Source organism: Pectinophora gossypiella, chromosome 23 (genome assembly GCF_024362695.1).
Source record: "Pectinophora gossypiella chromosome 23, ilPecGoss1.1, whole genome shotgun sequence".
Classification (NCBI taxonomy): domain Eukaryota; kingdom Metazoa; phylum Arthropoda; class Insecta; order Lepidoptera; family Gelechiidae; genus Pectinophora; species Pectinophora gossypiella.
The window spans coordinates 8,947,845-8,966,108 of record NC_065426.1 but is presented as its reverse complement, the minus strand read 5'-3'; the positions used below and the strand labels follow the sequence as shown (position 1 = coordinate 8,966,108).

The window sequence follows — 18,264 nt, the reverse complement described above, 5'->3', positions numbered from 1 at the left end:
TTAAAAAACTAGAGCCTTATACATCGTTCACCTGGTTGCGTAGGGTATTCTATTTTTGATAATGTAAAATTTGGTTGTCGCATACTTTTTTAAAAGATATGAATGCATAGGATTAACTGTCTGAGAACTTATATTAGGCAGCTAAATTACTCAATTATATAACAATATTTTATGTTTATTTTTTCTAAAGAACGTCTAGGGCCCTGTGCCGAGGTTTTTCTTGCAGCTTCTTTTCCCCGGCTATACAGGTGGTGATAAGCTGCAGTAGTTTTAGGCGGATGAGACGTTCGTTATGTAAAAATTGACGATTCAAAGTGTAACTATGTTACCTACTGAATAAACATATTTTTGAATTTGAATATGTTTTCCCAAATTAAACCTGTTGTCAATTATTAGTCCTACGTATTTTTGTTCATTTACTTGTTCTAGGATAGGACACTTACATTGAGCCGACTTGACAGATTGTGTATGAAGACAACTGTGACTATGAACCATATTTTTGACCTCTTTACATAGACTTTTTTTTGTTTTCCCCGAAGGGTAAGGCAAAGGGAACTATGCCCATACATCCATGTCTTACGTATTTTTTTTCTTGATGATTAATGAAATGATGAAAGGTGATGATGATGAATGATGAAACCTAAGCCCCCACCCTCGGAACATATTCCTACTATGAACCCCAAACGAATAAACTCAAAAGTCCGCGTAAACTTTTGAGTTATGAAGCGGCTTGTTGGCACTAGATACACTTTGATTATTCCGATGTAATAACACTGTCGCGAATGTTTTCCGACTAGCTTAATGCGATCATTAACCACAAAACACCACTTTGTATTAATTATCTTATTCACTGAAGAAAGCAACAGTCCCGTTCCCGTTCCCGCCAAAAAGGCAATCCTTTACATAGACTACTGCTGTTATGCCGGCCGAGTAGTTAATGCCATCTGCGGCAAATCTACAATAAGTCAAGTCAAAAAAAAAATCTTGAATGAACGTGGATCACTTTTGTTTTCCCGCATTTAAAACGAGCCCTGAATCGTGTGACCACCGACAGACCACATCAAACGAATGCTGTAAGTTAGCTTTTGTTAGCTCGACCGCTGGTGGGGAGCGGATAGTTGCCGTTCTATACTATTATCCCTTATTATATTCTTGTACCACAATGTACCATTATCACTTTTTAAAGACGGTACAAATTTATATACAGCAGGACAAAACAAGGATTGTTCAAATATGGAACAGACAACGAACAATATTTGAACAAGTTGCGGACAATTTGAACAATTGTGCAAACTTTGGCACGCGCGTGTTCTACGGGAAAACAACTTTTGTTGTCTTCTGGCTAAATTGTTTCGAGGTTCAAGATTGTCTTTATTAACTTGACTTCTGGTAAATAATATAGTTCGGGTGAATCTATTTGTCTATAGAGTCGGTTCCTGTATTTTTTGAATGAAAATGATCTCCGAAGGCAATAGCAAAGGTGTAAGTAGAAGAAGGCAGTATTGGGGTTCTGAAGATTTTGGTGTCGCGAGCTGATTGGCTGCCTCTATGGCTAGTAAGGCGAGGATTGAGTGTACAGTCATGAGTAATATTTTATTTTATTTACCAATTTTAGAACCCTGTCGCACTATCATATCGGCCTGATCTACAATATTGTTAATGTTTATTAGTTAAGTAAATACATAATTATTATAATTTTAGTTTAAGTAAATTTTAGTAATTTTAAAGCGGAATGTTCATCAGGACAAACCCCTTTGGGGTTTATTGATGAGATTTATTGTTTTTAGTTTATAAGTTTGTATAAGTATAATATAAATAAAAAATAATAATAATGAGACTAACGGTTTAATTTGTCAAAAAAGTTAATGTGACATGGTATCAAAGTGTATACATATTTGTACAATAGCCATTGTTGCCTGCCATGTTGAGGATACTAAATGCTAATATTATTTTCTTTCTTTTTATTGTTATACCAAGTAGTGAATGCCATATGGGATACCAACACTATACATAATTTTGTTTGACGATTTATATATATTTGATATAAATCGACAGCGATTTACTTATATATATTCGGATAAATATCGTAAGCTTATCCCCTGTGGGTATAAATAAAAATAAAATTAATATAATCGTTATCAAAATTTACCCAACCGCAAAATTAAATCTAAATCATATCTGTTTGCTTGGTCATCTATGTGTGTGATTGACCTTCACATCAAAGATTTCCATACCAATTTATTTTTTACTAGCTTTCTGCTCGCGACTTTGTCTGCGCGGACTTTTTACCATCCGTCATCGGAAATTATCCCTTAAGGGGCTCAAACGGCCCCTTAGGGGATAATTTCTAGGATAAAAGCTGTTACTGTTACTGTGTATGTTGTATTCTGCTGTCTGTTAACTATCTCTGTGAAAACAAAAAAAAATAATTTGTGTAAGCAAAAAAATATTTAAATAAATTTAATTTAATAACCTGAATTCTTGCTCCGCGTGCCCTGACACCTGGGTGGTTAAAATGGCCACTTCGAAGCAATTCATCTAAAAAAGCAATATTGCAATTTGACATTTGTTTGCATTGCGCAATTACTTTTGTATGCGCAAATGTCAAATTGCAATATTGCTTTTTTAGATGAATTGCTTCGAAGTGGCCATTTTAACCCGCCTGTACGCGGTATGCTGTAGCTTATGAATGCTGCCGATAATTCTGTCCAGGTGGCAAAATACTGGGCTGAAAAATTCTGAATACCATCGAAACGATAAGAAGATGAATTTATTTTAATTCCCTTCAAGGTTGGGTACATAGACAGACAGATTTACCTTTACATCGATAATATTAGTGTAGATTATATTTTTTAATAATTATTGCACACTAAAAATACGTGACCGCAGTTAAAATTTATATTTTCGCATCTCTGCGTAGGTATAAGTAGGGGATTCACAGATTTCAAGGTTGTATAAAATTTTGAGTTTAATTGTTCGTTTTTTTTTCCAGTCGGAGGACCGGTTTGCAGGTTACAAAGGCGTCCGGGACATTACCATCAAAAAGGTAATCATACATTCATTACATACAAGCTTATATTTATTTTACCATTTACTTTACTTACCCTTTCTAAATTCCGTTTCTTTTTTTTTCTTTATCCTATTCGTTTCACTATCTTTGACTGTGGTAAATGACCAAGCCGCGTGAAGTCAAAACCTAAAAAAAACGTACAATCAAAGAGCAAAAGTTCAGTCACTGAGCCCAGCGAATTATTTGTAAACAGTGGTGAAATCATGTACCATTAGTTGTTCAAATTATAAAATTGGTGTTTTTGTAGGCGTTTTTGGTCTATGATGAAACATGTAACCAGGAGGTCTTAAGTGTAACCTTACTTTACAAGTAACTGATTGGACTTTTGCAGCTTATTTGTATATTATATTTTTTGTGACAGAACTGGCTTAAGGAAGGAAGATATTTTTTATAAGTACTTATTATAAATCAATTGGTTTTTTAAGGTTGATTGAGGGTAGGCCTGTACCCGACAGTGGGACGTATATGGGCTATTTATGTTGTTATCATTATAAACACTTATTATTGTAGGACGCCACAGACCCACAGTAGATAATAATCATGTAATGTACAAAACAAAATTACCAAAAAGTCGAAACACACGTTTATGTTTCATAAGGATTGCCAACAACTGTAAAAAATGTTATTTTACAGCAGATTTTATATTTTTTAATATTAATGTTCCAAATTCAAATTTTAAATTTAAATAACCTTTTTTTTTTCTTTAATGGAAATAAGCTCGTATTTTACTTTTTTCAATTAATTTTATTGTTGATGTTCCAAATTCAAACTTTAAATGTTTTATCGACCTAAAATTCTCTATTCAAATAATGTTATTTATTATCATAAAACCAACGGATATTATGTTTCCTGCACCTACTAATTTTGGATAATATGCATATCCTGTTTTGAGCGAATATGAAATTGCGACAAGACACCTAATGTTTATTCAAATTTTATGCTAGTTTTTGATGATAAAACCGCGTTTCAACTATTTAATAATAATGAATTATTATTATTAATTATATGTACTGTATCTATTCAGACATTATTATTTCCACATTTATAAATATGTTATTATAGAAATAACACAGTGACGCTGAGAATTTTAGGCACAAAGCTACACTGTTACCGATTCATTGATAGACCGCTTCTTAATAACTTTATTGGTGCAAGTCCGATTCGAACCGGCGCCGAGAAGCAAGTCGGCGAACCCCAGAACACAATGACTATCATTCTTTTTTCTCGATGTTGCAAAAATTAAGTGATAAATCACTTTAGTTGCTATCATAAGCGTTACACTGTACTTAAGTACATTTATATTTTGTTAAAATTGTTTATAAAAAAATGTAAAAATTCCTTCATATATATCAAACTAACAAAAATAATATATAATGATATTATATAGTTTAGTATTTATAATATATTTTGTTTGTTTTCATATAAGTATACGGTAAATGCTGTGTATGTAATTGGCAATCATATTTATATACCTAATTATAATCCCGCGAGATCACAGATCTATTGTGACCTAAATAAATAAGTAAATTCTGGTACAGATGAGTAAAAGGTACAATGTTTTTTCCAGGGTCCGTCAGGTCTGGGCATTATGATCATCGAGGGTCGCCACACGGAGGCTGGCCGTGGGATATTCGTCTCGGATCTCCAAGAGGGAAGCGCTGCGGAACAGGTAACATTCATTTATTAATAACAGGTATTATATCGAACAGTCTCCGTGGTCTAGAGTGGTCGTGATCGGTTAGAGCGTTAAGCTCACGATCTGGAGGTCCGGGTTCGACTACCGATGGGGACATTGTCGAAATCACTTTGTGAGACTGTCCTTTGTTTGGTAAGGACTTTTCAGACTGGAATCACCTGATTGTCCGAAAAAGTAAGATAATTCCGTGCTTTGGAGGGCACATTAAGCCGTTGGTCCCGGCTATTAGCCGTAGAAACACCTCCACCAACCTGCAGTGGAGCAGCGTGGCGGAGTATGCTTCATTCCTCCTCCGATTGATTGAGGGGAGGCCTGTACCCAGCAGTGGGACGTACCTATATAGGCTGTTTCTGTATGTATATCGGATGGTGTAGTGACGTACTATGATCACATATTATAGAAACAAGGGAGATATGCCCTCAGCACTAAATTACACGAGTCCGCATGTCGCCTGTTAAATCACGTCGGCATGTGAAGCGGCCGCACCAAGAAATTTCTGGCTGGATCGCTGCAACGATTTACCCGTCGTTCATTGCGTTACCAAAGAAGCGATGAATGTCGTGGAAATTGTAATAATATTTAACTTCTATGACAAGATTCCAATAAAATTCTTATATGTCAATCTTGTGGACTAAACAAGAGTCATGGATTCAAATCCGTTGTGAGTATGTTACGTTCTGTTTTCTCTTCATGTGCTATTTATTTACTTTTTAGTACTGTCACATAGTGAGTGCCACATCGTTTATGAGAATGTCAAAACACACAATACCGGGTTGTTACCATTATCAGGGATATGAGAATCCCATAATCACGGCACTTGCAACAGTGTTGAAATATCGGGAGTCTCATATCCCTGATATAAAGTGGTAAGAACCCGGTACTATGCGTTTTAATTATAATAATATAATAATCGCGTAAACCTCAAACAGCATAATGTTGCTTTAAATATATATTTGGACCATCCATACAGCATCCCTTACAACTATAAAAACTAAACTAATAATACCTTTCTCCACCTTTCAGGCTGGTCTTCAAATTGGTGACATGATCCTGGCAGTCAACAGAGATTCATTGCTGAGCTGCAGTTATGATGCGGTCAGTTAGTTTACTAAATAAAAAATAAAATAAAATATATTTTATTACGGGTAACTTGGACCCAGGATGTTAGTAATAATGATTTCTTACTCACTAATATTAGTATTACACAGATACACAATAAAAATAAGACATTTATTTACTGCTTCTGTACAAGTGGCTCATGGAGCAAGGAGTCATGTACGGACAGTCCAGCCTACTTACAATCATGCTCAGGATACTGTTGGGGCTGGCGCGGATACTACGAGTCAGTATCTACTATTATCAAGTACAGTCAGCGAACTAAGATTTTGGGCACTAGGGCCCTATCTCACTAGGAGTTCTAGGATACCATCCATGGTGGTGCTACCACAAAATGTATGCAATTTTGTATAAAGGGTACCTCAGCTGGTTGCGCAAATAATTTGTTGCTGGCAACCGAACCCCCAATATTTCGGTGAAACAATCGTGGTGTCCTAGTGAGATATTGCCCCAATGTATGCTTATGTCAGATCACAGAACATGATGATGATGATGCGATCCAGCTGATTTTGGCTACGGCGACTGCTTAAACTCCGACGTTCATGTGCTCGCACTAGTCATTAAGCTAATATGCCTTTGAGCAACTGAGTTTCTGGAAAATCCTCGATTTTTTTCCCCTACCTTCAAACACCTTCACCTACTCTGGCGAAAAGCCCTCTAGCGTTATCCCAGGGTCTGCTTACCTAACCTGAAGATATGACGCGATTTGGTTATCGGGTTCGTCCCAGCTTGACAAAGAGCTGGGTTCCGCCATCCGAGTCAGATTTTATATCGATTAAATTTTCTCTTTGTAAGTTTATCTATTATAATTACGTTAAATAAATGATTCCGATTTGAAATTTAATTTGCCATCTGACAAAAAAGATCATATTAACCATGAACAAGGCAAAAATTTACTAAAAGTAGGTAAAATGAATTAAGGTTTGACTTATATGTCCTTACAACATGTTGTTCAAAATACCTGGCTCAACCTTGACACCAGTGTTGATGAGGTCGGTCGTTGACCTTCACAACCCACACGAGATAACACACACACATTGAAAATTTTAACTACATAACAAAAAACTCACAACTATATCTTAATTCTGATAGTCAGAGGTACCATCGCAAGGTGAACAAAGTACACATCACTAAGCGAAATTGAAAGTTTCATTGCTTACTAAGAAACACTATGTACAGAATAATGTTTACGAAATTGTCTTAAGCTAAAATTATTATTTTCAAACTTATCAACACAAAACCAGTAGCAATTTGTGACCTTGGAAAAGTTTCCAGACTAGCAAGAACTGAATCTGTGAACAAATACAAATTCAGAAGCATTGTCTTGGTAATTATCACTTTATTCCTCTGGCTGGTTCATCACATGCATGCAAATTCCTCTTAAGTCTGAATGGACACTAAAATTATTAAAACTAGTAACTCATATATCTTATTCAAAAATATTATGCTTGTATTAAGAAAATTCGCCACGCTACAAAAGGGTACTAACTAAGTAGGTACCCGCGTATTTCTACAGATTTAATCCCATCAAAAAATGTAACCTCAAACTTTGATTTGGTTTCAAAGACATCATTAACGTCCCATTAACGTCCCCACTGCTGGGGCACGGGCCTTCCCTATGGATGGATAGGGAGATCGGGCCTTAAACCATCACGCGGGCCCAGTGCGGATTGATGGTTATTAACGACTGCTAATGCAGCCGGGGCCAACGGCTTAACGTGCCTTCCGAAGCACGGAGGAGCTCGAGATGAAAGCTTTTTTTTTGTGGTCACCCATCCTATGACCGGCCTTTGCGAAAGTTGCTTTACTTCAACAATCGCAGACCGAGCGCGTTAACCGCTGCGCCACCGAGCTCCTCGAAAGCCATAAGAACGACATAAGCCAACAAAATATTAATAGCAGTAACAGATTCAGTAGCAATTTGTTCGTACAACAAACATAAAATATACATAAAAATAAAAACTGATTCGGTGAAGAAAAACATCGCGAGGAAAAGCATTCCGATAAATATGAAGCCTAACTAGTGTTTCGAAGATATGTATTGTAACCTAACATGAATGGGGGTAGTTTTTCCTTCCTGTTGGAAGGTCATAAAGCATTCGCTTCTGTAAAAACCAGACCTGAGACCTAGGTAAGCAGAATCTGTGAAAACGGTAAAAAAAATACTTCTGATTTGGCAATAAATATATAACAATTGTAAAATTGACCTTCAACGATTGTACCCCCGATTATTTCGTTGAATAGATGGTCATACTTTAACTTAAGATTGCTAATAACAACAATATTACCAACAACAACAACTAACAACAACAACAATCAACAAGTAACAACAACACAACAAGATTGCTGATGTTTCAGGCGGCGGCGAAGCTGAAGCATACGGAGGGCGTGGTGGTGCTGACGGTATGCAGCCCCAACATGAAGGATGATAAGACTGAAGAGCCCTCCGGGAGCTCTGGAGCCAGTAAGTTGCATCATCTACATCGCTCATGATAATTGACCATCCTCATTGAAAGAACGTTCTTTACGGTTCTACTACGTTCTGTGGAAGATAAGCAGCTGAAGGCACTTCCACTCCAGCACAGAAGCGAGTAGATTTGCGAAATACATGACGAACTTACCTTTTAGAGCTACCTGTAAAGAAATAATCGCAAGATGAGCTAAATACCCAGACCTCACCGAGCTTTCTGTTAGACCAACGTGATAGGTGGTGAGCCGTATCGCCGTCTATAATGGTCACTGACTGAAGGGACGATCACTATACAAACTCACCATTAATGTACTAGTGATATGAATATAAAAAATAAATAAATTAATGGCCGACTTATTTCTACGGGGCTGTACAGGATAGAGGCCGAGAGCATCGACCAATAGTCGTACGACGTTTATCTACGTAGACAGCATTCGCTGCGTCTATTGGTTGAAGCCGTCGATATAGTTCTCGCCGCGATTGGTGCAGTTGTTGTACTGACCCCGTTGACCAGAAAATATTCACAGACTCGCACTGCTAGTACTTTCAGACTGCTTAGACGCTCTTCATGTACAATCATTCCATGAACCAACTAAAATCAAAATGTCTCTGTTTCAGCAGCAGGTGCCTCTCGACCTGCCAGCAGGAATCAAACCCCGGACCCCAAGACTGGCGCGTCACGACCGACGACTCCCAGGCCTGCGCCTTCGCCTGTTAGAGGTAAATATTTTAAGAATTTTATGAACCATATATAGTACCGTGCATATCCCGTTATCACAGCCTTGCGATATCCCGTTTTCACAGACTCTGCTTACGAAACCTGAAGGTTTGCCAGATCTGATTTTTTTATAGACACAACTGCCTGTCTGACCTTTTAACACGTAGCCAGCTTTAACACGTAGGGAAAACCAGCCCATTACAGGTTAGGTCACATGCCTCCGAAACGCATTTCTCGGAAATGTGGATTTTCCTTCACATTGAGCACGTGATAACCATTTATGATTAAAATATCCAAAGATTCAACTTTTTGAGACTGTCCTTTGTTTGGCTAGGACATTGCAGGCTGAATCACTTAGTTGTCCGGTAAAGAAAGAGGATTCCGTGCTTCAGAAGGCACGTTAAGCCGTTGGTTCCGGGCTACTAGCCTAAATGCTACCAACTCGAAGTAGAGTAGCGTGGTGGAGTCTCAATACCCCCTCCGGTTGATTTAGGGGAGTCCAGTGCCCAGCAATGGGACGTATATTGGCTGTTTATGTTATGTTTATGTTATTATTTCCAGCGGAACCACCCCCGGACCCAGCGACGGCACAGATCATCCCCAACCAGGACACAGTGATAGAGATCACGCCAGCTACGGAGATCCTGGGCATCGCCTTGTTGGGCGGCAGCGATACTTTGATTGCCGTGAGTTTCTGTAACTTTATAACCCGGATACCGACCCCGCCTGCATAGTCGACGATTGCCCTTATTCAGCGCTTTTCGCTGTCGACCCGTTAGGGCGATTGATTCTTTCACTTATGCCTCTCAGACGGCGCCCCGGCAGCCCCAGGCCTGTTGTCTTAAACTTTATACCGATTGTAGAGGGGGGTGAGAGGACAAGCAAGCTGTTCTTTATTTTTTTCGGCCAAGTAGTTTTCTTCTCTCGTATAACATAACGACAATAATCGACCTCATCCCCTGGTGTCAGAGTTGCTATTGAGCCGCCATAATCCCCAATTAGTTAATACGGCAGATCAGATCTACAATACGTCAAAAAACCTTTCTTTTTTTTTTTCAAATTTTGTTCAATTCATTTTTACCGGTTCCAGGGTGCAGCAGCAATAGTCTTGGATATCCACAAGAACGGGGCAATAGCCAAAGATGGTAGACTGAAAGTTGGAGATCAGATCTTCGAGTGCAACGGGATCGCTATCACCAAAGACATGGCTCACGAGAGACTCTGTTTATCTGTTAAACAACGTGCTCCTAAGGTAAGAGAATTTGGAAACGTGTCCTAATTTTATTTTAAGTTTTACCAGTCATTTTCTTATCCATCGCAAAAGAAAGGGACGGATGTTTCATAGCTGAATATTTTACCCGTTAATAAATTTTGCCTGTCGATTATCCGTCCCTTTCCTTTTCGGTGGATTAAAAATGGCAGGTACTTATATCTTAAAATAAAATTAAATGGAATTAACACCAATGTCCTAAGAACATACATATCGCTGGCAATTGATTAAGTTAGAAATATATGATTATCATCATTACTGACAAAGAAATGTGTTGCAGAGACGCTTTGTTAGAGGACATACTTAAATTGATTCATAACATACGCATATTTTCCGATTCATGATTAAAAATGTCTGAAAAAGTAACTTAAACAGCCCACTGCCTACCGCTAGGTCGATAAGCAAGAAGCATACTCCAAAACGTTGCTCCACTGTGGTTTTGTTAAGACCACGTGGGTTATGGATTGATTACTTTTTAAGACCATAAACAAAAAAAACTACACAGTTTTTTTTTCACAAAATCCTTTGGGTTTTATTATAAAGAATATCCCAATGAGGTAGACAGAGGTACGTAATATCCATAGTATCCATCGTTAGAAGAACTAAGTACTTACCTCACCGAGCGAGCTTTCTGTTAGACCAACATGATAGACGGTGAGCCGTATCGCCAACCGTGTCAAGCCAACTGCGTTAGTGAAAACTTACTACTTATAATTTTCAGCTAAAAATGACAGTGCACCGTGTAGAGCCGATAAAATACGACGATATTGAAGTGGAGCTGACGAGGAAGGCGGGACGAGTGCTCGGCTTGACGCTGGTGGCTTTCAACTCAGGCACAGGAGTCTACCTTGGGGATATGGTGAGTTTCTTTTATTAGGATACACGCATTTCATGTGCAAAGCTTCTGCCAATTAATGAAATGGAATGGAATAAAATATATGGACGTGTATCCGAATTTAAATATATATATTTATTTATTTAAATTATTTTTTTATTTATTTAGAACGACCTTATCGTTGACATCATTGGTAATAAAAATTACACATCATTTAACATAATTATTACACTGCACTTACAAAAACTCGCCATACTATTATTAGTCTATATATTATCTATATTGTAAATATCTATTATGTTTAAGGTGCTATATAAGCTCAAGACTATATCAGATGGTAATCAGAGGTACATCCATCGCAAGATGAACTAAGTTCCCACACCTGACCGAGATTTCTGTTAGACCAATGTGATAGGTGATGAGCCGTATCGCTGTCTATAAAGGTCGACCCAACTGTATTGGTGAAAACTGCACTTAAGATAACTTAATAAGAGTCGTGCTTCACGCTGGGAGAGGCCCTTTTATTTTAGAATGTCCTCCACCACATTATGATCATTTCGACGAACGTTCTTTTTGCTTTGTTGCAACTGTTTTGTGAAAAAAAAATGCATTAACAATAGTATACATTTAGAACTAGTAGCTGGAGTTTCCTATTAAGCATAGTAATGCCTGTGCCAGGAAACTCCGCTCCTTCATAGCAGAGGTTATACATTGAAAATGTTAAGTCATGTTATTGTCTAGTGTTGTGTGTGGAGCTCGGTGGCGCAGCGGTTAACGCGCTCGGTCTGTGATTGTTGAAGTAAAGCAACTTTCGCAAAGGCCGGTCATTGGATGGGTGACCACAAAAAAAAAGTTTTCATCTCGAGCTCCTCCGTGCTTCGGAAGGCACGTTAAGCCGTTGGTCCCGGCTGCATTAGCAGTCGTTAATAACCATCAATCCGCACTGGGCCCGCGTGATGGTTTAAGGCCCGATCTCCCTATCCATCCATAGGGAAGGCCCGTGCCCCAGCAGTGGGGACGTTAATGGGCTGATGATGATGAGTGTTGTGTGTGGCGTCTTTTTTTAAAATCGAACCGAAGCTCCAAGTAACATCACATCATCACAGGTTCTGATAACAAGCTGACGTCATATCATTGCTTCTCTTTCCAGCTCCCCGGATCCCCAGCGGAAATGGACGGTCGTCTCCAGAAAGGTGACATCCTGATGGCCATAGATGGCCAAGACCTATCAGCTGCTGACTTCATCACAGCCGCTTCATCTCTCAAACTGATCGGCAATAAGGTCTCGGTGAAGGTCAAACGGTTCAAGTGTGTTAGGTAATTGTTCGGGTAGGATTACTATAACCGTAACTCTTCAGAATTAAGGAGTAATCTCGCTAGAATGGTGTTGCCTTGATGTGAGGTTTCTAGTTAATTTTCACGGGTTATACATGTCGTTGTTGTAAATGAAGAAGATCGTGTAGTTTTCAAAGGCGAGGAATAACAAAATGACATTCGGTACCTGGGTAGTTTCCTAGATCAAAGATAAATTATGAAATTATTATTACTAAATAAACATAGATCTGAAGGTGACAGAAAACGTTTTCTATTTTCTATTTATGAATTTTAATAAGTAAAGAAACATTTTATCACGTATTTTTATGACGTCATATGTTATTTTTTCATACAAATTCCATAGTAATTTCGTGTTTTGACGTTTAGTAAAAAGTAAACGATTTGACTAGTTGGAAACTACCCTTTTAGATACCTACATTTTGTTATCTATCTTTGGTACAGTATGTGATCTGAGGTTTAACCTGGAGATTTCACCGATCGCGACGCCATCTTGGAAAATGGCGCCTAAAATCAAGAAATAGTAAGAAGATTAGACGATCCCAGTGCAAAGATTGGTAGTAGTATTTAAATCCATTTTTTTTTATTTCATCCATAATCTAATAATGTATATGATTGCATGTTCCATCTTTATACCAAACAAAAAAAAAATCGTAGTGCTTTTTTTACAATGAAAAATACCCGATCTTATTCACAACATAGAAGTCAATAGAAATGACAGAATAATGAAACCAAATACAGTGTTAAATATTGCCTATTCTTAGAATAAATACTGTCCGAATACGATAATTTATTTATACTTGATATTTGTGACTACGTTCCCGATTAGGCTAGTCAAAGGTACCTACTTCCATCGCGAGATGAACTAACAACCTTCACCGAGCTTTCTGTTAGACCAACGTGATAGACAGCCATTTCGCCGTCTAGAATGGTCAAGCCAACTGTGTTAGTGAAAAGTGCACGAAGAATAAATTAATAATGTATTTCAATTCAAACAAAGATGGAGTTTTGTAATTTCTTTATTGTTTTCTTAGAGTGTTGGTGGCCATAATATAGAAAAAATTCATTCGCGTCAAAATAGTTATTATTGTATACTGAATAGCACATCAAAAGAAAAAAAAAAAACGTTTCAACCCTTGTTCCAACTTTCTATTTAGTGGTATGAAACTTGATTTTAAATATTCATTACTTACTTAAAAAAGAACTCGTTGTTTTGTAATAATTAATTATTTATTTTAATTTTTAATCACAATGATTGAAACCCATTTATGAAGGTATAGAGGATTTTGATGTGCTGTCGTTTTTTCTGGTCTTCCTCCTTTTTTTACTATACCTACCTATGAAACATAAAAAATCAAATGATCAAAAAAGAAAAATAATCTTAAGGAAGTTATTACATAAGTGAATAGACAATAAATTAATTCCTTGCTATTTTCATTATACTCTCGGAGACTATAGAAACATCTTTTATCTCTTTTGATTCAAATATTTTAGCCCCAACAAGCTCCCATCAATTCATTAAAAAACAAATTAAATAAAAAAAAAACAATTTTGTTACCAAAGTTAAATGTTAATAAATAATAAAAAATAATGTAAAAAGATTCGTCTTTCTGTCCATTACTTTGACCAAACTAAAAATATTAGTCGTAATAAATTCACATTTCTAAAAGTAATTTAAAATATACTTAGTTGCAAATAAAACAGGAATGCAATCCAACAAAATTATTTGTGGGTTTTACATTTAATTTGAATACTAATAAATATGTGTTTAGAGACAATGTAGACGAATAAAATAAAACATGCAGTATTGATTAAATATTTAAGATCTGATTAAGTTGATTAAATAATTAATTAATAATAGGAATAATTTCGTATGCAATAGTACTTTAAGTTAGGCCGAAATAACCCTTTGGGTGTAGCCTGTACGGTATTACAGTATTTAATTTAAATTACATACAGATTAAATGTTTAATAATTTAGAGATACCAGTTGGATTACCTGAGGATTTTAAAGAAGGTTAAAAATCTTATTTAAAATATATTTATGTTGTGTTTCTAATTAATATTGCATTTAATGCTAATTTATTTTTTTACATTTAAATTCTTTTTTGTTTTTTGTAAATATTATATCAATTTTAGAAAATTTTTAGTTTAAAAAATATTGTTTAACAATTATTGGGAAATATAGTATAATAAAAAAATACCTATTTATAGAATAGAATATTGATTCATTTTCAATAATGTTCAAATAATACTAATATTCAAAACAAAAAGGGATTTAGTTTTAAAAATACAATGATTTTTTTTATTTTGTAGTTAAAAGAATAATAATAAAAAATCTAGTCCCTTCTCCTGTACAGTTATTGATGTCATTGTCTGTTCTATAATAAATTGCTTTCAAAATTAAAAAAAAAAAATAATAAATAGGCTTCATATTCCTGTCATTCTATACCATTTTAGAAAGCTAGGTCGAACGGAAAAAAACGTAGGGTGTTGCCAAAATTGATAATTTACCTACTTTTTGAACGGCTTCGTTGACAAGGTTTTGGCACCCATAAAGTACAATTCAAGTTACCCTGCACTTAGGTTTGCTAGTGGTGAATAAGGAACTTACGCAATGACTAGACAGATGCCAGAATTGTGATGTGTTTGGCTTGATGAATATTACAAAATCATTATTATACATCTCACTGCTGGTTACTATCTCGTTGTTCGTAAGTGGCAACTCATTTTATAGCGCTTTGGTGGATATCAGCTCCGCCGCGCCGTAAAGAAGCGTGTGTACGCCATACGCTTACTGTACGCGGTTTGATAAATCGTCTAGATAAAATCTTGTCTACTCAATAGATTTTTATCAGCATCGACCGCCAGTGACAAATAAAATCACAACTCAAAATGTTTGCCATATGTGCGACATCGTATCGTGATGCAATGCGTAGCAAAATTTGTGACACTGATTAAAAAAGTGACTAATTCTGTGTTTGACATCTGTCCAGCAGTCATAATATTATTATTGGACTTAAACATTTTTGCAACTTAAGTGATCCTTAAAGATAGTTTGAGTTTTAAAAGCTCTTTAAACGATGATTGATTTCAAAATTACAAGCTAAAATAGCTTAAAACTTGCAACTGACACAAAAGTTAGAATTTCATTTAAATACAATTAAAAAAAAAGAATGAATTGCGTAGCATAATTCTAAAATGTTGTAAAGTGTATAAAGTGTGTTTTCCTCTGTCATTTTTTAATATTAATTAATTGTAAAATAGTTGTACGTAATGATAATAATATTTCGTAGAGAGGCACTGATTGCACTTTTTTTTCTGCATAGAAAGTATGAAGTCATGATATAATAATTTATGGCATTATTTATTTTTTTGTAAATTCAAATTGACTTTTTATTTGCGAAAGTTTTTGAAACAATTATAACCATAATTAAAAACAAAAAAAATATATATTTGTAAGTACAACTTTTGTTTAAGCAATAAAATGAGCACCACGTTACAATCATAAAAGTGTTGACCAATTTGTAAACCTTTTATTTTTTAAATAATTTTAGTGACCCAAAAACCTCTAAATATTATTTATGAGTAGACTTTATTATTATAATTTTCCATGGTTTCAAACCACAATAATTATAGTATTTCCTGTTAATCTTTAAGTAGCCATTAGCGAAGCCTAAAACACATCAGTGAGAATAATAATGTCAAATGCCTTAATGTGAATCTATAGAGTTTTAGTCAAGTCTAAAGCGTAGGTAAATATATTATTTTTATTTAAAAACCTCTACTACCTAGCCTAATGGATCAATTGGTCTATTTTTTTAATAATAAAGCTTTTTATGCTATGAAAAGCAAGGTTTTCTTGCGTTTTTAATATAGTCGACCTTACTGGATGACATTTTACTACTTGGCTAAGCTGGGTATAGTCAGCTTATTTAGGAAAAATAACAATGACAGTAGCGACAAACAACTTAAAAAAGTACTGATGTGTTTTAGGTACAAATCCTATTGATAGTTAAGTGACCTAATGTGATAGTCTCGTATTTAAGCCAATTTTAAATTAAATATCATCTAACGGTAGAAATAATTTATTGTGAATAACTTATTTCTATATTTATTTAACTTTTGATGGATAAACGGTATTTCGTATGCGTATGAGTGAAATGTATTGAAAAAAGAAATCGATTTGTGCTTTGTCCCTCTTATTATACAGTCTAAAATAATAAAATAAAATAATAATAACAAGTTAACAACCTAAATTTGCGAATGTTCTATGAATATATGGGATTTTTTTAAACCTTTTAAGTAAAAGAAAAATATTTCGAAATTATTATTTTTTAATAACTTTCTAAACATTTTATTTGTATCATTTAATTTTGATAAATAGCAGAAGTCATAGAATATTCACAAATATTCTTATTTATTTTGTTAGTTAGACATTAAATTAACACGAAAAATGTTGACACAACGTCGATATATGGTTTTATATGTAGCGCTACTACTACTATTTTTTTTTATTTACTAGCGCTAATAAATCGAATTAATAAACCAATTTGATGTCTAATTGAAGCAAAGAAGTTTTTATCAATCAATATTCTGCCTACATAACTGCAAGCTTTATAAATAACCGGTGCTATAAATAAGTAACAGAAACACCATCACATAACAATAAAAAAATCGTTTTATTTTTTCAATATCTATCACTTTTTCTATACAAAGAACAAAATGGCTGGGTAAAAATAATGATCGCCAATGCAAAGTAGCCCGCCCTATGAATTGAAGCCTTGTTAATATAGATTTTAAGTTTAAATTAAACTAGCAAAATAATATAGACGAATAATTATAAAATAAAAAATATTAGAAATTATAGAATTTCAAATTTTCTAGGACATTTTAACTTTTTAGCGACGGTTATATTTGAAAACTAAATATTTCCTATAAAACTGTTGGATTTTAAAAGAATATAATATATACTTAATAAATGTACACGATGAAAAAATTGTATGAAATAGTGAAATTCTGTAATAAATTGTGCGCTTTTTTTATTTGTGTTTTTCTTCTACAACTCCTGTTCTATTTTTTCTCTTGACTAACATTTTACTTCCTAGAAAGGCATTCACAGTATCGCTAATTTCGCTATACAACAACAGGGGGCCTTAGAAGGTCACATTGCAGCAATTCATCTGAAAAGCAATCTGAAATGTTATACATTAGTACACACTCACGTTTATATGCACAAACGTCAAGTTGTAAAAAGATTTTTAAGAGGAATTGCTTAATCGATCTTGTGACGGATGGACATGATTAAAATATGTGGGTATTTCTATAAAAACACATTTTTAATTTTTAAAATTCGTTTATTTATTTTTTCATTTCCTAACGTAAGTTTCTCTAATATTATTAAACAACGATTTTTTTGTTATTTTTGGTCAATAACAGATCTCATAGTTAAGAAATATTATTTTTATTTTTTACTAAAAACTAATTTGAAGTTTGGTCAACATTTTTTTTTTTAAGTAAGCAGCAGCCAGTAACTATACACACACCCTGGCACTTGGATGACATTGACAGGAGGGCGCTGGTGTGCACCGTCTCCTTACGTTCTCCATTTATAACAACTGACAAATATGTCGTTTCCACAGGTTGCGGCGTTAGTTCCGATTATGGCCACGAGAAAAAAATATCCGCAATAGTCCACAGACCACCGAAATTGTACGAACGAACGAACATTGACCGTTACCCTTTATCAACAGATTCC

The 18,264-nt window shown here is 35.2% G+C and overlaps 1 protein-coding gene across 3 annotated transcripts in view; it reads left to right on the top strand.

Annotated features, from left to right (window-relative positions):
• The window catches only part of LOC126377499 (uncharacterized), a 228,018-nt gene extending 210,906 nt beyond the window's left edge, over positions 1-17,112 (top strand). For 2 of the 3 annotated variants that reach the window (XM_050025234.1, XM_050025236.1), the window contains exons 27-35: positions 2,993-3,046; positions 4,638-4,739; positions 5,790-5,861; positions 8,241-8,346; positions 8,971-9,072; positions 9,632-9,756; positions 10,161-10,322; positions 11,062-11,199; positions 12,326-17,112. In XM_050025234.1, coding sequence (XP_049881191.1) covers positions 2,993-3,046; positions 4,638-4,739; positions 5,790-5,861; positions 8,241-8,346; positions 8,971-9,072; positions 9,632-9,756; positions 10,161-10,322; positions 11,062-11,199; positions 12,326-12,496 — 1,032 coding nt within the window. In that variant the 3' untranslated portion in view covers positions 12,497-17,112. The remainder of the gene's footprint in view (positions 1-2,992; positions 3,047-4,637; positions 4,740-5,789; positions 5,862-8,240; positions 8,347-8,970; positions 9,073-9,631; positions 9,757-10,160; positions 10,323-11,061; positions 11,200-12,325) is intronic. The other variant, XM_050025235.1, reaches the window with a different exon arrangement.
• Positions 17,113-18,264: the final 1,152 nt, after the last annotated feature.